At 39.8% G+C, this 25,324-nt stretch overlaps 1 protein-coding gene across 8 annotated transcripts in view; it reads left to right on the top strand.

Annotated features, from left to right (window-relative positions):
- Positions 1-2,320: 2,320 nt before the first annotated feature.
- The window catches only part of LOC109638234 (mitogen-activated protein kinase kinase kinase kinase 4), a 60,966-nt gene continuing 37,962 nt past the window's right edge, over positions 2,321-25,324 (top strand). For 3 of the 8 annotated variants that reach the window (XR_011244144.1, XM_069532083.1, XM_069532084.1), the window contains exons 1-9: positions 2,332-2,522; positions 4,090-4,155; positions 13,738-13,794; positions 16,511-16,636; positions 16,827-16,937; positions 19,683-19,773; positions 19,958-20,088; positions 22,895-22,949; positions 23,117-23,195. Coding sequence is in view for 7 of the 8 variants with exons in the window: in XM_069532083.1 (XP_069388184.1) it covers positions 2,466-2,522; positions 4,090-4,155; positions 13,738-13,794; positions 16,511-16,636; positions 16,827-16,937; positions 19,683-19,773; positions 19,958-20,088; positions 22,895-22,949; positions 23,117-23,195 (773 nt within the window). In the remaining variant the exon portion in view is untranslated. Of the gene's footprint in view, positions 2,523-4,089; positions 4,156-13,737; positions 13,795-16,510; positions 16,637-16,826; positions 16,938-19,682; positions 19,774-19,957; positions 20,089-22,894; positions 22,950-23,116; positions 23,196-25,324 lie in introns of all 8 variants that reach the window. The other 5 variants (XM_069532086.1, XM_069532087.1, XM_069532089.1 and 2 more) reach the window with 3 other exon arrangements.

Raw genomic sequence — 25,324 nt, forward strand, 5'->3', positions numbered from 1 at the left:
CATAATTTACACTGACACATGAGTGAGATATCATTTTTACTTAAACAATGAGCACATATCAATATTGTAATACACATTTTTGTAGGGGTACTGTCTCAAATAATAAGCTGTCTAAATAATGAATGGATTGGTGGATGGAATTAGCACGTCAATGTAGCACTCATACAAAATTACATTGATGGTTGACTTGAAAGTAGTATCAGCATCTTTATTTCACCACGGACAGGCCTCATTTCCTCAGTTGAACAAATCCTCACAAGAGCAGTACAGAAACATGGCAGAAAACAGATGTTAAAGGTACAGTGTGTAGAATTTTGTGATATCTAGTATTGAAATCATGTTGCAGCTGAACACCCCTCACCTCACCGTCACCCTCTCCTTCCAAACATGAAAAAGAACCTGTGGTAGCTTCAGTTGTCATAAAAAGGTGAGGTGTTTAGTTTGTCCAGTCTGGACTAATGTAAAAAACATGGCGGCCTCCATAGAGAGGGTCCCCTTGATGTTAATATAAAGTATTTAAATATAAACAGCCTTTTCTTGGGTATAGAAAACTACAATTCATACAATAGTTCCCTTTCACCTAAATCTTACACACTGGACCTTTAGTTATATTAACAGAAAAAAAAAAATCATTCTTAAAACATTGCATTTTGATTTTTTTTCTCTAAATCTTCTCTAATCCAGAACTGGAGTAGTGTCACAATTTGTGTGAGTGAGTGTTTTTCTTGCCATCACATGTGAAAGTTTCTGCTGTGGAAAAGTGTAGCTTAAACTGCGGCCTTCAATGGGTCATGCTTGTTGGCATTTATTTTTATGTTGTGAAGGTTCAAGGATAAGGTCAAATAACAGATGACCGAACTGCTAAAGATCTAAACTGTTGTAATATGGTTTGCAACATTAAGGAGCAGGAAAGAAACCCAGCCCAGAAATGGATGAGGCTGAACTGAACGTCAGGGGAATGTTCAGTGTTGTCACACTTTAAATTCCTCAGTTTGTGTAAGTGTGCAACCAGGGGCGGATCCAGGGGTGGGACCAGGAGGACACTCTCCAGCTCTGATTGGCCATTAAAAGGCCCCTGTCTAGTCAGTAGTTTAAAAAAAAAGAAAGAAAACGTACACCTCCTAACAATACTAGCAACACACACACAATTTGTTGACGATTTTATTTTTCTAAGCTTTTTTGAAGTACACAATGTGCTGGAACAAGGAACATCTTTCTAAATATATGCGATGATGTGTGTCTTTGTTAAAGCTACAGAGCTAACGGTAAACAAAGTGATGCAATGTGAATCAGGAATCACACATGGAGGTTGAACATATAATTGCCCCCCCATGTGAATTGTGGCCCCTTTATCGCCCTTGATTCAGAAAAATCCTTGGTCAGTTTACAAAACAATAATTTTGCTGTTGATCCTCATTTATAATTAAAAAAAAATCTGTAAAATAAACAATGACTGTTTTTAACAGTACTCTTTTTTTTCCCCTTCTTCCTCTCATCACAAAAACACGCGCACGGACACGCGGATACACGTGGACGGACTGTTGTGCAGCCTCCGACATTTGATCACTTCCAGTCAGCTGTCGGTGAGGACGCGCTGTTGAAACAGGCTGTTGGCAAAGCACGGCCTCCTCGTCCCCTCGCTTTTTTCCGGGAGTTTACTTGATGTCAGTTTTCAGAAAAGTCACTTCTCAGGAGCAAAGCCCAGAGATGTCGAGTGAAGCTGAGTCCATGCAACCCAAAACACGGAGACGGTCATTTCAAAATAAAAGCTGAGAAGTAAAATTCAGCCTTGGGCCTGAGACAGAAAATGTAAACATCCTGAGCATGGATCTCACAAACTACTGTACACATGGGAACTTCAATTCTTTATAAGTTCATAATCTATCACTGATAGTTGCTGCTTCATCTCTTCTCTTTAATGATATATAACAAAAGCCGCAAATGTAATCGTTGTGGGCGTGATGCAGTGATCTAGGATTTTTCCGAATCGAGGGCAATTAAGGGGCCACAATCAACACAGAGGGGCCGATTATACAGTATGTCCAACATCTATGGACAATTCCTAATTCAGTGACGTGCACATTTAAGTTGTTTTGAGCAAAGCCACACATTGCAGGAAAAACATCAAAAAAGCTTAGAAATTAAAAATTCTGAACAAATTCTCATACTTATTGATTGTATTCTTAGACTACTTTATTAAAATTAAAAAAAACACTACTGACAGGACAGGGGCACCCGATCGGATTTCAGCTGAGGATCCCCCACCGGCCTCTGAATCCACGATTTATCTTGAAAGGGCTTTGCGGAAGTAGTGTGCGTTAGCGCCGCCCACCTTAACGCTGTTAGCGGATCGCCAGAATGGACGGGACGGGAGGACACGCCGCTCGTCACTAAGTTCAGAAGAAAGTGTGAGCGTCCATGTCTGCAGCGCAAACCTCCACACGCTGACACGGTCACTGGCAGCGATGTCGAGGGAGAACACCACCCGGAGTCTGGACAGTATAGACCTGGCAGCTTTACGAGTAAGCACACACACTGTCCTTTCTTTAAGAAAGCTCGGAGTAAACACTGCAGGATGTGGAGGGGCTCGAACCTCACGGTGCAAGCCGCTGGCCCCTCTGCTTTTGCTCTCTACTCACTTCACGTCGCCTTTGAGAAACTTTACGCACTTTGCGTGTTGTAACAGTTAGTGAGGGACGTGTTTATGTCGTCCCGTGACGTGTTGCTGTCTGTCTGCACCGTGTCCTGTTTGTTGTGAAGTTTACAAGCTGCACTGTTTACACTCGGGATTTTCCTTTTGGCTCACTGGGTCGAGAAGTTCACATGCAACCGTGCAACAAGTGGTCGAACATGAGGAAAAGCTGAACCACTCTACCTGTGTGTGTTTAATGTGAGACAAACCAAGAAGAAATCACTTCAAGTTACTGGTTTTACCCAGATACACAGAATTATTACACTTTGCTAGTTTAAAAGAATGATGTAATTGTGTTAATCTTGTTTTCATTGCTCATTCTGTTAAAGCCCTATCATGTGGGTCTATGTGACCATATGTCGTGTAACCCTTCTCATTGTGCAAATATCTCTTTGCTTTAAAATTGCACATTAAGGACGTTTCCAATGATTCTCTAAACCATATTTCAATTTCTCGTAGCCCACAATGTTATCCACATTGGTAGTTCCACTTCCTCGGTCCACATCCTATACTGGAACACTGCATTGTTCTTCATTTGCCCTCAGTACTGAGCATATAAACTAAAACTTGTTATGTTTTCTCTTGGAATGAATGTGATGCTCTTTTCTATACTGGTGTACCCTCACATTTGTTTTCTCAGGCTGAATCAGCTTAGGGCCTGGGCACACATATGCAAATCGTGGGTAAAAGTTCACCAAAGTGGAACTTCAGACAAAGCCATTCTGCTTTTTGCCTCGTCACAGGAAGCAAATGTTTCACTTGCGCAGATTGGAAGTGAAGGTGAAGTGAGGGGAAGGTTCAACGCTGAAACATTTGTGTACGTGTGACCGGCAGTTATGGGACTTTCACACCAAACACAGAGCAAATGTTTTGCATCATGAGACTACATAAAAAGTCAATGCAAAGACGCGACGCAAAACATTTCGGTGATGAAATGTTGCAAAAGCCGATCAGATTGAGAATGGAACTCACCGACCCAAGCTAGCAGGTCATCACACTGGCCACTGGTCAGCCTCACATTGCTCGAGGGATTAGTGCAAGTTTACACAAATCATCCTACGGCCAAACTAGTAATGTCACGCAAAAATGTGCTTTGCGTTTGGTGTGAACACCACGTTAAAATGCAAGATTTGCTCTCGCCTGTACTCGGGCTCCCCCTACAGGTAGATTGTGTAATTCACAGTCGTAAGTACAGAGGGTCTGAGCCTCCCCTTGCACGAAGCTTTACTTGAGAGGCCAAAGAACCATTTCGGCTGATTTTACACAAATATGACAGGCTTGTATGGCTAAATTGCTAAACCTCGATCAAAATAGCTTCATCTGGCCTCTGATGATAAGAAAGCGAGTCGACAACTTGAAGTAAACTTTGAGTTAACATGTTTTTTGTCCCCCTCCAGGATCCAGCAGGTATCTTTGAGTTGGTGGAAGTTGTCGGCAATGGAACCTACGGTCAAGTTTACAAGGTAAGCACTCTCATGATTATTTTCTGTCCCTCTCCTTCTTTTTGTGAGCTGTTGTCTCATGCAAGTAATAGAAGGAAAAACTGCTGAAAAGTCTGATGCTTGTACAAATAGTTAATATCTTTGTGTGGTCATGTTTCTCATCTAATTGTGGTTTGCAGACTTAAACGATGGCACTAAGTATGATTATAAAAGTTGATGCTGCTGTCATCGACCTGCTGCCCTGTCACATGCAGCTGTGGTGTGTTCGCATATATGACACGTGACTTACGGTAAAACTCACGACAGCCACTTCCAGTTAATTTGGGAGAAAACATATACGAAATTCTCAGTTGACTGAAATATCCTGCAGCACTTGAAAACACAAACACATGCACCACAGCATCTGCATCATCTTTAAAGGGCCCGGGGTGGGGCTCACTTCCTTATCGCAATATCTGTTAGTCTATGTGTGTGAGTGGTTTGTGGTTACAGGAGGTGTTTAGTCTTATTTAGAATTGTGCAGATGCTTGTGCCCCATGTTCACATTTTCCTGCTAGACCACAAACTGTTTCTCTGGGTGTAGAGTGTAGTTTCAGTTTTGAAAATCAAAAAAAGGAAATGTTGAACGATGATTCTGCAACAGTGGCTTCAAGCACTTCAACGTATATGTTCAGTCAACGCTGTCTCCTGTAAAATTAAAGTTTCTATACAAAACTATACAGCAACAGCAAATCCATTTTGCAGGAAACTAAAGTGCGACCAAATCACATTTTCTTTTTTTACAGTCAAGCTGTTGTCAGACATGAACTCACAAAAACTCACAATTATTTATGTTTGTCTTCTTGACATCCTGAGATATTTGTATGCTTTTGTTTTAGTTTTGCATCTGCTGCGTGGTAAACTTCATCAAGGCACTCTCTGGCTCGTGGTGAATACTCTGGAGAATCTCCTGTGTGTGTGTGTGTGTGTGTGTGTGTGTGTGTGTGTGTGTGTGTGTGTGTGTGTGTGTGTGTGTGTGTGTGTGTGTGTGTGTGTGTGTGTGTGTGTGTGTGTGTGTGTGTGTGTGTGTGTGTGTCAATTGCCATTGATTTCCTGAAAGAGGAAATTATGCAAGAAATGCACAGGACAGTAAGGCCTGTGTTGGCCCTTACACAAGGTGCTATTGCACAGTTGTGGTAAAATCATAAATGTCATCCTGTGACTCACATTCATTGAGGTTTAAAGGGGGGGAAATCTCCAGATATGGTGAGCTATTTCATTCAGGAACACATATCTTAGTGTTTCTCATGTCAACGACCCACAGACAGAGTTGTTTTATAACGCATAAGCTGCATTGACGAAGGTGGTTTTTAGCTTGGATTTTTGTTTCGTGAAGAGTGAAGCTCTACAGAATAGTAATTGTTTGGGTGTTTTTGCCACAGATGAATTTCTGTTTAATGGAATGACTCCTCCTCAAATGAACCTGGGCTTCAGTTAAAGCATCAGCAGCTCTTTGATCATGTTTTTGCCCATTAAATGCATTTACTGTTATGTTTGTAATAGTCATGACTGCACTTGCAGTATAGCAAAGCTTAATGGTCCCTCACGAGATTTTCTATAGGCAATAATTGAGTTCACTGCAAACAGGCTATTAATTGGACATGGATGAGGCCTGTTGTGTACAGATAACAGACACTTTCTGAACGTGTGCATGTCTGCGAGTGGGCTCTCAGCAATGTAACAGGTCTCATCGTGGGAAACCAGAGCAGGAACTAGGGCCAATTGAACAATGACTTCCACTACACAAACACACACACGCACAAACATACACACAGCCCCAAAAAGAAAACACTTGGTTATGGACTGATGTGAGTGCTGGAGATGCTGACCAAGCATCTGAGCTTTTCCTCTGTTTATTTATGTGTGCTGCATTTTCATTACATTGCAGTTTAAGTGTTTTTAAATGGAAACCCAGCACGGGTGATCTGATTTGAAGTTCTAAGCTCACACCTCTGTGTAACCGATATATTATATTTAGTTTTGAACATGCAATGTGTTACTATCAAATAGATGAATACACAAATACACTTTATTACATAAAGGTATTTATTTATATAGGAAGAGAAAGACAACAAAACAATCACTTCCTGTTCCAAGGTGGACTGGAGACTACAAGTCCCAAAGACACACAGTTGTGTAAAAAATCTGTTGTGTAGGCTACTTGTGTTACAGAGTCACGACTTGAACACACCATTTCTACGATAGAGTGACAATGATGCTGAGATCACTGCTGCCAATTTGCTTGAAGGATTGGTCATAACGTACACTGACTGTGCTGGCCACACAGTGCCTTTCCCTTTAACACTCACTCTTGAAGCGCTGTCTCTCTGTGCAGTTTTCTCCTAAACATTAACATCTTCTTAAAAAGACAGCGAAGGGGAAATGCAATCACAACAGTTTGGGTACTGACTTGTTTCACTTCTGTGCTTTGATAAACCAGTGGTAAAGTTTTCCAAATAGTTTCCTTCAGAGTCCCTGGTCTGCAACAACAGTCTGTAGAGATGGACTTGTTCGCAGACTCTTGTCCCCAATGCAATCTATGTAGCGCTAAAGACGTCACACGTACCAAGTTAAAATAGCTGGGAGTGCGTGACCGCCGTGCTAAACAACAGGAGTGGCGACTATAAACAAAATTTGACCATGGTTTATGTTCTAAAAGTAACACTTATTTTCAAAGCACATGGAATCCACACGTTTAGTTGTATTTTTTCATTTATGTTTTCTGTAGTGTAAGATGCAGGAGAAGGCAACAGAGAACAGGAGCCCAATGACAGAGAAATGGCTGTTTATCAGCAGTTTATGTTAAAGGGATAGTTCACCGAAAAAAATGAGAATTCACTCATCTACTCTCCACTATGACAATGGAGGGCAGGGTGAAGTGTTTGAGTCTCAGGGTCAAACAGTGTTGCAGCCAAATCCAGTACAATTAGTGACTCCTTCTACAGACGTTATAAAACAACAGAAAAAAAACACAAAATGCCTCCGACATTCAAAATCAATGTCATTTACACCACGTTTTAAGCCTAAATGTCCTCTAAATTCCCCGGAGCCGCATTCACGTTCACACACTCACACCGGAAAACCGCACCCACTGCACACGAGTGATCGCCCTCTACTGTATCACGATTGAAACTATTTCAGATGTTCAGATGCACTTCTAGTGTGTAAACTTTGAAATCGAACAGGTCATTACAATTTCCAATATGAACTTTCCCCGCTATATTTTAATGAATGTTCGAATTTCACATAAAAGTGTCAGCCCTAGTTTGTTGTCGTTCCTACATCAAACCACACTGACCCAGTGTCTGTTGTTTGGTTCAATTGTTTTTTTGTTTTTTTATCCAACTTAAGTTATGTTGCTGTTGATTTGTACTCCAAATCAAAGCCTGCCTGCTGACCTGCGACTAACATCAGGAGCTGATTGTTACATTTCACTTTGACTCGTGTTGCACAGCATTGTAGGTCAATGACAGTCAGTGTGTCATTGGGAACTGACACTGGAGGACAGTGAGCCCCATTAGCCCCATTTCATTTGAACTCAGCTGAACGGCCTTCTGGTCAGAGGACATTCTAGGATGGACACAGTCAGAAGAGATGGAGTCAGATGGGGAGCAGAGAGGGCTGGAGAAAACAATCAGGCTCTTTCTCATTCCAAATAGCCCCAGAGACTGAGAAATCAGCCGCTACTTAGAAACTCAAAGAATCCTCAGTTCACTTTTGTTTTTGCATTTCCACCACATTTTAAGAGCTGTGATGATTACAAAAAATAAGAGCAATAACAGATTGAAAAAGCCACTGTGTATAGCCTGAGACAACATCATTGCACGAACGAAGAAAACAGAGTCATCATTGTTGCGGGTTGGGTGATGTTAGAAAGAAATGATAGAAAAGTGAAGAGAAGAGTGAGAAGGGTGATGGAGACTTTTAAAAGGATCCTGCAAGATGCTTTTTGTGGTTATTTGTCTGTTAGGTGTCAGAAGCCTGACTTTGACCAGTAAGTGACGTTCAATGCTGCAAAATCCACCTGTATAGTTTATGGCTTTGACTGAAGAGCAACTTCAAGAAACATTTCTGCAGTCACAGAGGGAAGTGGTCCGGTCTATCACTCCTTTCTACTTTTTGAATTGACTCCTCTATGACCTCAAACTTCTGTTCTGTTCTCTTCACTTAGAACTTTATATTGTCATGCACAGCACAAGTCAAATAGTTAACTTCTTACTATTTGATGTCCCACGCACATGCACCCGAGGACTAAATCTTTTTTGTCCACCTCATGTTCGAGCACCCATGCACAGTTGTTTGCAATAGTGTTAAAAGATGTGTTATGTGCAGTAGTAATCACATGGTAGTTGTATGCCTGGTGTGGTTTTGTGGCCCTGAGACAAAGACATCCAGCTCTTAGATGTGTGTTGAAACAACTTCACAGGAATTTCTTGAATCTTTTTTGTTTTGCAATGAATATCGACCGTTTGTATTGTCTTAGGGTTACAAAGGAAAAACTGCCATATTTACAGAGGGTAGATTCAGATTAGTTTCTTTAGAGCTGGACAGGAGAAAGTGGCTTTTGATTCCTGAACAGCACAGTAAGGTGACGGTCAGTTGTAATTTCAGCTGTGAAACTTTTCTAATAAACTTAAAGTGACTGAGTTGCTTTATTGGACTTTTAGTATTGTGATGAGACAGAACCTGTGCCTGCTCCTCTCTCATCATCTTGTCATTACCCACACGCACGCACACACACAGACGCACACCCACTCTTAGGGCGTTTCCCTGTTTGCAGAAGGAACTTCCCTTCCCTGGCCCTGCAAGCCATTGCTTTCGAGTCATCTGTGTGGTTCTCTCTCTCTCTCTTTGTCTGTGTCTGCGTTTCTGCGTGTGTGTGTGCTAAAATGTCAAAATGTCAAAGTCCACTAAATCTAAGCCCTATGGACCCAGCTGATGCAACACAGCTCTACTATAAGTAAGGCTGAAATTAACAGCTACTCTGACTAAATGAAACAATTTGAATTATTTCTGCCTTATCAGTCTGTAGACTTTGTCACTGATCGGCTTGGTTAAGTCATGTTTATAGCATGTATTAAGTAAATTGAAACGTATCTCAACCGTTAATTTGTCGCTTTAATCAGATTTAAAAGGTCAAAGCGGTCCAAATTTGCCCTCCAGTATTGCTTCAATAGTTTGTAAAGATTGCTGACACCATGTTCATACATCAGGGACTGAGTACAGCTATAAAGAAGTTGGCTGCAATACAATTCCCAGAGTGACACACTTCCTCAAATCCTTCTGGTTTCAATGTTGTCACTTCTCTTTCTGTTACTGACTACACATTATTCTTGATTTACTCATGTTGACTAATCTGCTGACTGACTTATAAAAGATGTAGCAAATGTAGATGCTGGTCATGTCTGAGGCAACTGAACTAACCCATGCACATCACATCCTGCACAGGGGAAAACACAGGAGTGGTTTGATTTGGAAAAAGGTATTGAAATACGTTGTGTTTATTATTCATATTAAGAAATAGCTCAGCTGAGCAAAAACATTCTTTCTCAGATAACACTATCACACATTATTAGAAATCTGGAACATTTGAATGAAAACGAACTTATTTTGTAATAAAAGTCTCTTTTCCGAAGCCAAGCATTGGTGGGTGGAGGTTTGAGCTGAGGGAGACAGGAAACATCCTCCAACACAGTGTGGAGTTGCTTCATCTGTCTCTGCAAGAGGTAAAACAGAAAGACTGGGAGGGAGGCAAAGGAATAAAAGAGAGGAAAGTGAGAGAGGGCAAAGGAAGGAAGGCAGAGGTGAAAGGCAGAGAGACAGAGAGGAGGAGAGGAAGGAAGAGGGAGAGACAATTGAAAACTAGAGAGAGAAGAGGAAAGCAGCTCTCCCATGAGACTTAGAGCTATGGATAGTGTTGATTACCCAGGTGTGTGTGTGTGTGTGTGAGTGTGTGTGTGAGTGTGTGTGTGTGTGTGTGTGTGTGTGTGTGTGTGTGTGTGTGTGTGTGTGTGTGTGTGTGTGTGTGTGTGTGTGTGTGTGTGTGTGTGAGTGAGAGATAGGGAGCAGTAAGAATAATTCAACTATAGAATATTCTTGGGGGGGCTGTCCTCCTTATTGTACTTTCTAAATGCCAAAACTATCCTAAGAATAAGATGTAACTTATATTGCTCTTTAATAAAGTTAACACGAACCCACATGAACAGAAAAGTGGTCTTAATCAATGCAGCAGAGGCTTAAATAGTCTTTTATACCATAGTTATGGGTCAAGCTCCATACATTTTGAATAATACAATTCCCATCATGTCTTTGGGACATGCTCTCGTTTCTCAAACCCTATGTTAAAGTTGTTACTCCAGGCGCTCTGTTAAAATGTGCGGTTTTCAAACTGAAGTCCAGATAAAGTAACAGTGATGACATAATCAGGGTTATTTTCCCAGGCATTAAAAAGCTCCCTCCAGAGCCACAGCAGACGTTATACAAGTCTCTACACACGCTGAGTTCTCCCCAAGAGAGCTGGGCCATCTGATCATTGCCTCCACAAGGGAGGTCATGTTGTAATGTTTGTTTGTCTGTCTGCCTGTTTACAGGCAAACTACTGAATTGGTTTCCTTGAAATTTGGTGGAGGCCTGGGGTATGGGCCAATGAAGAACACGTCGACTTTTGTAGTAGATTCAATCAAGGGAGTGGTTATGCTGAGATTGTAATGACATTTTCTGGAAAACTAAACAAAATCGGTCGTGGATGAGAAAAAATGATTCAAATGTGTGGCCGGCCAGTCAGCTATGTGCTTGGCATGTGAACAGTTCTCAAGATATGAGAATCCACACAGACAGAGATTTCTGGAATTTGTAGATAAATGTATCTCATGTTTTAATATCCATTTTGAAAACACTATCTATAATGCATTGTTTTTTTATAAATGATACAAATAGATATGTTTATTGCTGGTTTGAGTTTGGGTATGCATTCATAAAAAATCTGAATTCAGTGTGATTTTTTGCTCACCCTTACTCCCCATGATGAGATGACCAAAATTAATATAATGTTGATGGAGTTCCCCTTTTAATTTAACAATCATGTGCTAAACTCACCACTAGACAGTATCAGTATTGTTTATACCCCTAATCAGTTATGGATGTTAAAGTTACTGTCATACCGTGATAAGATAATATCAGTTAATATCTGTTGAAATTAATTAATCAATTTATCTCTCGTCTCAGATACATCATATATCAAACCACAGCAATAAATACATTAGAATCATATCATGATAACAAAGTCACACAGACACACACACACACACACACAAACAGACACAGACACACACACAGACAGTGTGTTTTTAAATAGCACCATCCTACATTTTGTAGAGGAGGGATGATCTGTGATTCAGTCCAGTGAGGCACAGAGTCACATAACTAACAGAAGAGGATATGAGAAAAGGACACATAGAGGGGGGTGGAGGCATTTAAAGTTCTGAGAACAACAATGAGATAAAGTACAAGTGTGTCTCTCATTTGTCCCCTCGCTGTCAACACTTTAAATGTCTCTATCTCATTTACATATGTATGAATATATTATAGTAACCTTTTCACTGACACAATATTTGTAGAGTTCCCTTATTCTGCCTCTGTGTGTGTCTGTGTGATAAAGAGCAAGTCAACAAGCAACAGACTGATATGGAGATGGCATTTGTGTTTGGATATATTATGTGCGATTGATTCCTGGTACTTTGTCACAGGGCTGTGTTACATTCACTGGACGTCAGTGTCGGAAGTGCAAAATATTCCTCCAATTAATTAAAGATCACAGAGCCCTTTGAGTGTGTTGTGTGTGTGTGTATGTCAGTGCAGCAGATTGCAGGTTTAGCTCAGTTGAGAGAAGAACATTTCACATTTATAAGTTACAGCACAGCCAGCAGACACCATTAAGTCTAAAGGGACAGGAAGGCCATTGCCTTATTTATCACAGTGAGAGCAGGGGCGGCTTTCGATGTCACAATTCTTTGCAATTATGGAGACAATGTCCTCTATGTGGGGACAGAACCAATGCCATAGTGACCTGGGTTCAGTGAGCCTGACACAGTAGATCTCACATCCAGTATAAAAGTTAAATATATGTGAGAAATCAGCCAGGTGGTTATCTGACAGGGATGGGTCTCACTGCTCCCAGTACAGCAACATTTTAGGGCGTTTTCCCACCTGAAAGTTTAAACCAAGTGCAGTCATGTGCGTGCACAGTCTGAACATTTGCTACACATACACAAATTTCGTAATGGACATGAAGTCCGTGCTAACCCTTGCAGACAAGGGTAGATGATAACAGTAACGTCATGTGGATCCTCGTTAACCCGTGCAGACTCCTGTGGTCGCTACAGACTCATAAAAGTGTGAATTGGCCTTTAGGTTATAAAACCCTGACATAGTTCAACTAGTTGAAAGTAACGGATTGAATGGAAGTTTAAAAGAAACTGCTGAATCTTATTCTTTGATATTAAAGACTTTGCTGATGCGGAAGTAGTTGATTAAGACACAGGTTTCAACACTGTGCTATCGCCCTGGTATATGATAGAGAAATGACTACTCTTTGGAAACTATAGACAGTGTTACTGAAATTTGATGTGACAAAATAAAACATAATTAGGCAAATATAAAAAAAACATTATTTCAAGTTCATCTTTTTCTCTAGATGAGACTAGTGGGATTTGTCATGCCCTCTAGTCTGTTACAAACACATGCACACACTTACGCATACATCTTAAAGGCCTATAGAGTAGCTCCTAGCTTAGTATCTTGTCAGCTTTCTGACTCATGACAAGGTTTTCAATTTTCCCCTTTTCACCTGACTGCACTTTACAGATCTGTGTCTGTGTGCAGACCCGCTCCCTCCCCTCATCTTGCGAAGTTTCTTGTTCTCTCTGACTCTGATGAGAAAATGAAAGAATGTAGACATAACTACGTCTACAAGTATTGCAAATGATATCACAATGTAGATGTTCACTCAAAAGTTGTGTAGTTGTTTGTGTATATGTTATGCTTATAGATTCCACTCTAGGCCCAGTTTGTGTATCTTTCCCATTCACTTAGCAGCACATGTGATTTAATGTGAACATTTGAAGAACCTGAACCTCCGTGTATGTGATGATCCATTAAGATGGTCTTGGGCGGCACATGAAGAAATGCTACTGACTTTATTAAATTGGAATTGGAATGTATTCAATTTTCTATAGTCATTGAGTAGAGCGGAATAGTTATTTTTAATTTGGAGTTCATCCAGGTTTGATTGTAGAGCCATGGCTCAGTTTCTTTTCTTCCTCCCACAGACAATTTATCCCAAGACAAAAACATATGGGTTATGTTCTTGTTTAGGAACAGTCACATGTGAGACCTTCTGTTTTTGCTGTTATACCAACACTCATAGCTTTTGTGAAGAGTTTTAACTACTGAATGTTTTATTTTATTCTGTGTGTAAAAAAAATAAAATAAAAATAACTGTTCATGTTGGTGTTAAGTCTTTCATATCGGCTGTGATCTGAACTCGTTCTTCATCTGTCCCACCAGGGTCGTCACGTCAAGACAGGCCAGCTGGCAGCTATCAAAGTCATGGACGTCACAGAGGTAAAAACAAGCGCTTCATTAAATCGCTCACATACTGTCTCTGCCTCTGCTCTCTGCTGAGTTCAACACAAGCAGAAAGACATTCATGCTGTCAGTGTTAATTTAGTCACAGCTTACATTCTTATGCACATGTATTCCTTAATATTACAGCAAGCTGATGGAGCTCCATCATATGTTCGAGGCAACAAAATCCTTGAACATGAAAAATTACCAGTGGTTTAAAGTCAAAGGAAAATTCAGTTGCATTTTATATCAGTTAAGATTTTTGGTGTCATGGTGTCTGCTCAATCAGTCAGCATGTTGTCTGTTATCTGTCTTCGAAGGCAGATAAGGAAAGCTCCCTCACTGAAGGCATCTGTTGCATTTTGTGAAAACAGATTGACAGATGGAAAGCAGAGAAGTGCATGACGCTGGTTCATGAAGTTAGAGTTAGACTTATTCTTACTTAGGCTACATTCATACTACTAAATGTCCGTTTGAGAACTCAACTCTGCTACATACACACTCATATGTATATATCAATATCAGGGATTCCTAAATGTCATCAAACTCTTATGACACAGGCAATACAGACAATTACAGCATTAGAACTTTTACAATCCATTAAACAACATTCTGATGCGAAAGACACACAACCAGGACCAATCTAACATCTACTAGATTAAATTACATCATATAATCTTATTTCTGACATTTTCCACCATTACATCTGTTTTTACCCAGAAGTATTGTTTATTAGATTTCATAAAAATGTCCTTGATATTGAAGTTTTGCTCACTTTGTTGATAGTATTAATTATATAAAATATGAATACATCTCACACTGTAAATCAATCTGAGGATGAAAGAATCTCTCTGAGGGTGTAAAGAGGGAGACGATTTGACTGTGTGTGGTGGTGTTCATTACTCAAATAGAATGGCGCTCATTAGGGCGCATACCTCTCCCTAGTCCCATCAGTCCCTTTAAATTTATAAACTGCCCCAAATTGTACAAATAGATTTCAGTCCCTTAAACATGGAAAACAAACATCCACAATGTTAAAAATCATTTCATCTGGTCAAAATTTGGATTTCTTATTTGTCCGAGTTTTTTACTTGCAGGGCAAATAACATTATCCTCATTAGTAATTTGCTTTTTGTGTTTATAAGCAACAGTTAGCAAACAAAAATGGCAATAAGACTGTTTGCTGTTGTTAGCCTTTAACTGTTTATAGTCTTATGAAGAGCTGTGGCTTGATCAAAAGATGCTGTAGCTTCTGTTTGTTTTATGTCGCAGCTATGTTGTCAGACAAAACAATCACATACAAAAATGGAAAAGGATATCGTCATATTTCTGCATTTTGTAAATTTTTATAGATTGTTTGATTAATCTTAATATATAAAGAATAAAAGAAAATGGGAATATCCCATATAACCTCAAATTTAAATCTGTAGTTTCTGCACAGCTTCCGTAAAAAATGTCCCACTCCACAAATGTGTTTATTGCAGAACCGATTGATTCGCTGTTGATGATGGCTTCTGTGTTGAGGGGAACTCTTTAGCAGGAAATGCTTAGCTATTATCTCCCTTCTCACACACACACACACACACACACACACACACACACACACACACACACACACACACACACACAGACACGCTATATCCAGGAGTCTTTGTCTTTCGGATGGGGGTGAAAGTTCAAACTCTGCCATGTCATTTTCTCCCCTCCTGTCCTGTGGAGATTTAAAGGTCGTCAAAGACTGAGAGAAGCTCTCTGTTGTTTCCTCTTTTCTGATTAACAGCCACATCCAGCTCCCCCAGCTCTGCTCTACTCCTCCTTCCTCCTTCTCTCCTCCTCATCTCCTCTTTCTCCTCCAGTCCAGTGTAGATTTAGAGGTTCAGTGAATCGGAGGAGAGACAAGTCATTTCCGGGATTTATAGCGAGAAAACAAAAAGTGCCGCACTCTGTTTCCTCTGGCCGCTCTATCTGTCCTTGCCTCTGACTGACTGATCAACCTCCTTTGAGAAGTGGGAGTAGTTGTATTAAGGTCCAGTAGCTGGGTGAAGGGTCATGAAGAGGTTACACGACAGTCTGATTGGAGATGCTGTGTGTCTGGATGTGTACGTGTTCATGTTGTATGGACTGTAAAACTTCAGCTTTTCTTTAAAGTGCCCTACTTCAACATTCAAGCCTTTTTTATAGAGGCAGGATTAAGCACCAATTTCTGATTTCTGAGTTAAATGTGTTTAAAGCAATTGCAACTATTAACATCTTCAATGTGCTGAAAGTGTATAAAGCACTCCTTTATTAAAGCTGCCTCCTGTCTGCCATTTAATAGCTTGCCTAAAAGCAGATCAGTCATACTGAAAAGAGCTTGTTTTTATGCCTCTGCACATTCGACAGTCAGTGGCTGGAGTCCCACCCATTCTTGTGAGCACAATATCTCATGAATGCCTTGGGGGAAGTTCTTTGGTACAATGTTCAGTTTGACTCAAGGATGAACTCACAAACACCTTTCAACTTTGGTAGAAAAGATTTTGGCCTTTTGATCATGATTTCTCAAATCTGCCACATTTTGCCCAGTTGTTAGTTGGACTCAAGGATGAACTGATTAGATTTCAGTTGTCAAATGTCACTGTTACTGCTCTGGTTGACAGAGGGATACAACTACAAACCGGCAATTCTAATCAATCTTTTGAATAAGCCTTGAATGTCTATCTGTTGTTGTGTTTAGGAGGAAGAAGAGGAGATAAAGCTGGAGATCAACATGTTGAAGAGTTACTCCCACCACAGAAACATCGCTACCTATTATGGAGCTTTTATTAAGAAAGAGCCTGCTGGACAGGACCACCAACTCTGGGTTTGTTAATTGCTTCATCTGTGTTTTTTTTGCTACCCCTCCGGGTTTGTCCTGTCAGGAATCATCATATATCACCATCATATTATGAATTTGACTTTCAGATCAGAAGACAGTGATATTTGTAGTTATTTTTGATTGGTACAACGCATCTGTGTGTGTGTGATAGAGTCCTCTCCATCTGTCCATCTAGTTGGTGATGGAGTACTGTGGAGCCGGCTCAGTAACTGACTTGGTGAAGAAGACTAAAGGAAACTGTCTGAAGGAGGACTGGATAGCTTACATCTGCAGAGAGGTGCTCAGGGTAAGGTCAAAGACGTAACATAGCATGAGTGCACACACACTTAACACCTGTAGCATTGCCGGACCCACGCTGGGTTTCTGAAGACTTTAAAGAATTGGCCAATACTCAAGTATTAATCTTGATTATTTACAACCGGGGTGATATGTTCAAACCTGTCAGCTCTGATCAAAAGCCTTTTTGCTGCTATTTGAGCATGTAAAAAGGCTGTTGCACTAATCCAGGCGTGAAGAGATAAAAGAATGTAAAATGATTTCATTGTCTTTAAAACTTAACATATAGGTTGAATTCTAGAAACATTTCTCCGTTGATAAAAACACATTTGTACCAGCTTTGTCATGGTGCTGTGTTGTACCAGTGAACTAGATATGGACCAAATGGAATACTTTTTAACAGTCATATATATATATATATATATATATAAGCACAGTATATTGCGTTATATACAGTAATATGATGGTACAAATACACACATATATTTATGTATACAAAAAAGTAATATTGGCTCAGCTCGTACCCATATTTGTTTGGTCTGGTCTTCAGTCAGTTACATTAATTCATGTCGTCAGTTTGAACTTGAAAGTTGTCACTGTTTTCAGTTATTTATGTGTCCAAACTGAGCTTGCCTGATCCATGCATATTTGACATTATTATTGGTAAATCCTCAAATTGAAAATGTTCTTTTGTGATATACTTAACTTTCCTTATCGGGAGATCCCCTGGATAATGCAATAATCATTTTTCTTTCAATTTCATTTTTGAGATATAATATAATTTGGCATGGCTCTAAACACTATGATATCCATAAGCCTCTAATACTGGGGATAACAAGCCACATTCAAATTGACTGTTTGAATTATATGAATGTAGATGCTTTTTCTTTTTAAAATGTAACTTGGAGTAAAACACTGCAGAGCACAGTTGCCAAATGTATTCAAAACTGCCCCAGAATTCCAAACTAAAATTATTTAAGCTGCTGAATGTTTCTACAAAGTGAAATTTTCAGCTTCCACTTGACATTAGTGGCACACTGTGTTTTAAGCTCTGATTGCATGACTGAGCTTCTCACTGAGATCTGTAGTTTTAACATATGTTACACAGGGTTTGTACTTTTGACTCTTTTATTGAATCACCATTTGCCTGCTGTTATACTGGTGATTCAGCTGGGAGAGTTTCACACATGTAACCCCCCGGAAGTGCTCCGACCACCACCCATCTAATGTTGCATGTACTCAAAATAACAGTTCTTACTGTACAGCTCTGCAGTATACGAAGGTTTTAAAAAAACACTTCTGAGCAGACAGGGGCACTTCAGCGGACATTTAGATATCAGCTTGAGCCACTGCCTTTCTCTTATGTGATGTCTCATTTTAATTCAATTCAACATAATTAAATTTTAATGCCAAATCACAACATAAATTTTCTCAAGGCACGTTGAATAGTAAGTTTGAGACCTTATAGCAAAACCCAACAGTTCCCACAATGAGCAAACACTACAGTGACTGTGGAGAGAATAAAGTCCCTGTCAACAGGAAGAAACCTCCAGAACCAGACTCAATGTGTTCAGCCGTCTGCCTTGACCTGTTGAGGTGAGCAGAGAAAAATGGAGAATAGAGGAGAGGTGGGTTGAAAAGAGGGGAGAGAAGAGAGAGAGACCAACAACAGTTGTGTAACCGTCATATTAAAGCTCCGTCAGACTGCTTGTTATAATAAAAATAATAAGAATGCTTTTTATAGATGTAATGGTGTTAATAATGATAGCATCACCAATTAATAACAATACTACTACTATTGCTACTACTAAAATATATAATAATAATAATTATAATACATGGGTTTTGTCAGATCTAGTTCCTGCAGTTCTGGAGTCAGAGACACTTGCAGTCTTCAAATAACTTACACTAGATACACAAACAATGAAAGTGACCTTCTTCCGGATGTAAAGGCTCTCAGGTCAGAAGAGTTGCTGCTGTTGTCTCAGAAACACAGATTGTTTTCAAATCGTCAAAGAGAAGAAGCCGAGCTGACACGGATACTTCTTTGGCTCGTTTTCCCACCGTGGAGTGAATAATTGATTCTTTTTCTCATTGATGTAGTTTAAAGGCCAGTTTAATACACATGTCTGTAAGATGTTATGGTTATCATTATAGGAGATCACAAGATCCTGAGAAGGACTCCAGGATGTTTACAGTGCTCTCTGCACATAGTGTATCAGCACATATTAACTCAGCTCCAACATATCATGTACTTGATGCTGACATTATCAAGGACAACATTGAACTGAGATTATTTTTTTGGGAGGTGAAACATTTTGAGAGACAACAGGCTTTGGATGGACGCCAGTGTTTTCTCTGCTGCTGTCAGCCATGCTGTCTCCCCATTGTTTAAGCGTGCACACACTAACTGACGCATAGCACGGTGATGTCTTTGTCTGAAATAAGACTCACTTCCTCTGTGTATTTAACCTCTTTTGAAGAAGAACACACAAACACACACTGATCCACACAGACACATATTAAAACTGTGCCACTACCACTGGGTCAATCTGTCACCTAAAGAAAAGATGTATAGAATTGCCTCGGAAGGCAATGAACCCCAATCTTTATTTATCATTTCTTGAAAACAGACAATGAAGGCAATGTTTGTGACCTCGTATTTATAGTGATGGTCATCTGACTGTGTGTGTGTGTGTGTGTGTGTGTGTGTGTGTGTGTGTGTGTGTGTGTGTGTGTGTGTGTTTGCTTCCAGGGTCTTTCCCATCTTCACTCCCATCATGTGATTCACAGAGACATTAAGGGACAAAATGTTTTGCTCACAGAGAATGCTGAAGTCAAACTGGGTATGACACATCTACACATGCTTTGCAGTTTCTCAGACACACGTGCATCCCTCTAGGCCACACTTTAGAACAATCAAAGTCATACATTCATAAATAAATCACACAACTGTACAGAAAAAAACATCTCAATGAAGTTGCGGTTGTTTGCACGCCCGGGATTGTCCTACTTTTCTTTATGTTTCAGTTGACTTCGGAGTGTCGGCTCAGCTGGACAAGACCATTGGGCGAAGGAACACCTTCATTGGTACCCCCTACTGGATGGCTCCAGAGGTCATCGCTTGTGATGAGAACCCTGATGCCACATACGACTACAGGGTACTTGATGACGCAGAAGTATTCTGGCCAACTTCAAGGACATTTTTGTGTAACCTCTTGGGATGTTGCAAAAAAAGAAAAACCCACTGAGAATAATGTTAGTTCCCATCAGCTCGTGTGACTCATGAATATAAAAGTCTAGGGCATCTAGCAGAAATGCGAAGAACATTTCAATGTGAGTTGAGTTTGAAAGTTCACGTTCTTTATTATCAGTTAACACAAACCATATGTGAGCTTTCATGCAGCCACTCATCAAGCACATTCAGTGGCACAGAGATTAGTTGTGCAGTATTGATTGTAGGTCACACATGTCACACAATCAGTGTAGTCAAGCTCATGAATAAATACAAAAAATAGACTTAGGGTGGAAAAAAGGTTCGGGATGTGGTTACTTGAATGAAGCAGAAACCATTATGCAGCCTTTAGAGAACCATGTCTATTTGACAGATGCATGTGAGATGGAGAACATTGTGAGGCAGAAAATGCTTTAAGAGTTTTAAGCTTGGACCCAGTCGGACAAGCTACAAGATGAATCGTGATAATTAAACATCTGTTTTGGAGCAAAAAAGTAACATTGGAAGACAAAAAAAAAAGGTAAAGGTACAAGACTTTGGATATGATTATTTTATTAGTGAAGAATCCTATAAATTATTGCGAAGTATCCCTTTCTAATGACTTCCAGCACTGCTTCTAGAATTTAAATTTGTGTTGATATTCACCCTTGTGAATGTCACTCTTGTCCTCTTGTCTAAAACACGATTGCTCTTTGGTAAATATATTGTAAAGCTTCTTCATCCGACCATGTGGTTTTTGCGGTTGTGGTAAACATTTCCATGGTAACATGCGAGCTCCTACAATCAGCCAATCTGCTGGCTTGTGGTTAGTCTACCATGGATGTTGGCAGTATTATGGCTGATAATCAAAATGTCTATTCAGAAAATGAATCAGATTTTTACTTTCGAAACCAGATCACAAATCTAAATCCAACCCATCCTGGTTACCCAGGCTTTTTTAAATGCAGGTAAATATGCCAAAAAGCTGCTTTTTACCATTTTTCCCCTCCAGCGTTTGACATCATGAATGTGCTTGAAACTAAGAAGCTCACTGTGTTGCCATTTCCAGCATTTTGCAAGAATTACACAAACTTTGTTTTGCTATTTACACACCAACACCTGGGCCCTGCACTACAAAGCTGGATTTGCGCTAATCGGGGGAACTTCAGGTTAAATTAGGGGTTTCCTGTCCTACGGATATCGTTCACTTCTTATCAGGGTAAATCACCATGGTAACTTAAGCTGAACAGCTAACCTGTTCCGGTGGTTATTTTGAAGATAATAGATCAGTCAATATAAAAGCTCCGCCCACTGACCAATCATTTCCTTTGAAACATGACATCCCCGTTCTTAGAGGATCCCGTGGAGCTGGGTGTGGATTGTTTGGGTCTCAGAGGAGGACATGGGTCTTCAGACACTGACAAAACCCATTTACATATTCTGATGAGTATCTTTATGAAAAATATATCCTTCCCTTTAAGTGGTTTTATCCTGTGAAACTAAATATTTATTTGGATTTGGGTAAAGATAGTTTATAGATTTATATAAATTTATATTTATGTTACAGCCCCCCTCCCTCTCTCCCTTCCTTCTCTCTATCTGAGACAGTCTCTTCTCACCAAAGTGACACGACACTGTTGCACAGTGCACACTTTCCTTAAAGGGAAGGAAGGGAAGTTAAAAACAATGTCTGGTTTGTTAAGTCATTCCCCGCTGCTAACACACCCAGTACAATCTCCCCCTCTTTCCAGATGTGCCAGGCGCATCCTGTCACCAATAAACCAAACGAGCACAGTCACGTTCTCTGCACTGTAGTGCACAAAAATAGGTCCATATGTGTTTGTTAACTAGTAATTGCAATCTTCTCCACTACTGTGTGTCCTCAGAGTCAGTGCAGAGAGCGTGTGTCAAACCAAAGCTCATTTTAGGGGCTACATCATGTATTTAAATTAATCTTTTCATCTAACATCTAAGAGGCTTCTTCAGTTCAGTTCACAGTACAAACCAGTCCTCTCTCACCCACACAAATCAATCATTGGTTGAGCAGATCAAGGATCAGATAAATGCTGCAACAGCGTGTTATGTTTGTCTGCATGATGTGTTTAATTCACTGCGTCTGTAGCTGATATAGTACCATTATAAAAATAGGAAAAATCATCATCCACTTACTGTTACAGTCACAAATGGGAGAAGTAAAGCTGGCATATGCACCTTGGAGAGACAGCTGCGTTTGCATCTGGCTCGAACAAATCTCCTGAGTTGTTTTAAATCTTTAATTTGCATTTATACAATCCATTTTTGATATCTGATTGCCCTCCAATCTGCTAACGGCACATGAAGAGACTAAGTCTAGACTTCCATTCCCTTGTATTACACCCAGCAGGTTTCCATCATTATTCATAAAACAATTTGATTCCTGACAAAACTTTTCAAGCAAGCATTTTCATTCCATCTACCCAAAGTGATTATGTACATCATGGTTCACAGAAACACATTTCAGTGGAAATTCAGCTAATTCTATCCTTCTCTGGAAGTAATCATTCAACCACTTTTGAATCCACGGTTTCTTTGTAAATTGCCAGAAGTTTGGCTTGAAATTGTTTTTGTAATCCCTGGATCTATACTCCCACACCGTGCACAAACTGATTTACTATTTGAATTAAAGGAGGACATGCAGAGTTTACAGGAAATGACTGGAGCTCAAGCCGAGCTTTGTGTACCATTTTTAACCATTTCCTGTCTCTGGTTTTCAGAGTGACCTCTGGTCTTTAGGCATCACCGCATTAGAGATGGCTGAAGGAGCCCCTCGTAAGTGACACACAAAACCATAATGGATGTATGTTAACGGATTGTTGCTTTGTTTCCCCATCTAATTTGTTCATTGTTAATTGTTAGTTTGTTATTTGTTCATCTTTCTTTCTTACTGTCACCGTGACTCTCTCTCTACCTCTCTGCCCCACTGTCTCTTTTTATAGCTCTGTGTGACATGCATCCAATGAGAGCACTATTTTTAATTCCACGGAACGCTCCACCCAAACTGAAGTCAAAGAAATGGTAAGCTTTTGAACTCTCTCATACAAAACACACACACACACACACACACACACACACACATACACACACACATACACACATACACACACAGGATGTAGAGGGCAGTGTTCAACTTTTCTCCTCTGAAAACATGACTTGAAAGTGGACTTTGTTGAGGGTTTCATGCCTCAGACAATCAGCCGAAGTATATCCCAACTCTCTCTTTCCAAAGAAAAAAACCTCAAAGTCGCGGGTGTGTCCAGAGTTAGAAACATTAGGGATTACACCTGAGGCTAATTGTATGAACAAAGTTATAAAATAACCTGTGAACATAATACAGTTGCAGAGGTGGTTAGGAGGAACAGGAAGAGCCATACAACCAATAACAGTGCGAGCAGTCCCCCCCTCTGGTATGTCACAAGGAAATCAGGGTTTCAGCAACTGATTAGACAGTGGTAGAAAGTCAAACTCTACACATGGCGTCCAAGAAAACCACCGCTCACAAAACTGCTAGATCAGACTTTGCCAGAGAATGACAAAAAGCCTGATGAATATTGGCAGCACATTCTTTGGTCGGATAAAACCACATTAACTTTGATTGGACCAGATAGATGCCTGGATGTTTGGGGTGGACCAGGTCACAACAACCACAGGAACTAGTCTACAGGGTCGATTGTGAAAGGACTGTGTTGATACTGGTTCATTTAAAACAGGGACAGTGTCAAATATTTTAACAGATTTAGCACAGTGCTTATCCCTATCTATTATCCCTGGGCTTATGGTATATACAGTATCATGCTCAACATTTTATTACGCATAACACATAGATAACAAAGACAAATATGTAAAACACTAGTAAATATGAGGGCGCAAGGTGTAGTGGAGGTGACATTCATAGATGCATTTTACAAGAATAACGTCAAAAGATTGTGAAAAGAAAGTTGTAATATTATGAGGAAATTGTCTAATATTACGAGAAATAAATCTTAATTTTTTATGAGAGTAAAGTTGAAACTTTTACGGAAATACATTTCTAAATTTAAGACATTACGATAAGCAATTTTAGCAGGTGAAAATCAAAAAATAATCTGTTGCGCTCACCATCACCACAATTTCATAAGAAAAGATTGTGTAAGAAACTGCTTATGCAGAAGAAAGAACCACAGTGACTTTATAAATCTTGTGGAGGAGAAAATGTTTGGTGGAGGTTGACGTTATCGTTGGTTACATCTGCGTGAAATTCAAAGATGTTTCATAGTTTCTCAAGAAACAATGACATTGGTTGAAGATTTTGGATTCAGAAAAAGTGGAACTCCAGCGAGCACTTCTCCTTACTGATTATTTATTATTTTATTATTTTTTTAAAAATAAAAATTTACCATGGAATTTTCCATTTACTTCTTGCAATATAGCAACTATATTCTTGAAATCTCAGATTTTTTTTTTCTTATTTCAATATGGCTCTAATACTCTCAGTCTCAAGATGCTTGCCAGTAAAAGAAAGCTCCATCATGACAATGATCCCTAAAACTGAGGTTTTTAAGGAAGAAAAGTATTTTAAGGTGGAAGGTAGAACAACAAAACCTCTCCTGCAAAGAGTGGAGATCCATTCAGCAAAATCATTTATCCATCTGTCTCTCTCGTTCACTGTCCTCCCTTCTCCTCCTCTCCCATACATAATGAATACACTCTTCTGACTGAACTCGAACTCAAGCCTTCTTTCATTCAGTATTAATGTAAACAGATATACAAGTTCAAAGGACAGTTTTTTATAGTGTCAACAGACTGTGGTATCAATGCTTTACCGTTCTTCCACCTCCAGGCCGCCCTAAGGCGACTGGGAACCCCAAAACTAAGCAGCGACACACTGCTTCACTATTTTCTCAGAGTTAAGACCACAGACAGCACGTCTCAAACATTAGGTACACAGGGACGCTGCCTAAACTTCCACTCCGCATTTTTGCCTGGATTTTCCTTGGTACCACTCAAACAAGTGATGACTAGCTTGTGCACTGTAGGTGAGTTAAACAATATATTTGTGAATGTTGTGGCAAGATATAGACACTGCCATTGATTTTAATATGTGTGAATAATGTACATGGTTGTTTTAATACCATTCTATTACATTGTGATTTAGCTTTATTTATATT

Source organism: Paralichthys olivaceus, chromosome 9, assembly GCF_024713975.1.
Source record: "Paralichthys olivaceus isolate ysfri-2021 chromosome 9, ASM2471397v2, whole genome shotgun sequence".
Lineage (NCBI taxonomy): Eukaryota > Metazoa > Chordata > Actinopteri > Pleuronectiformes > Paralichthyidae > Paralichthys > Paralichthys olivaceus.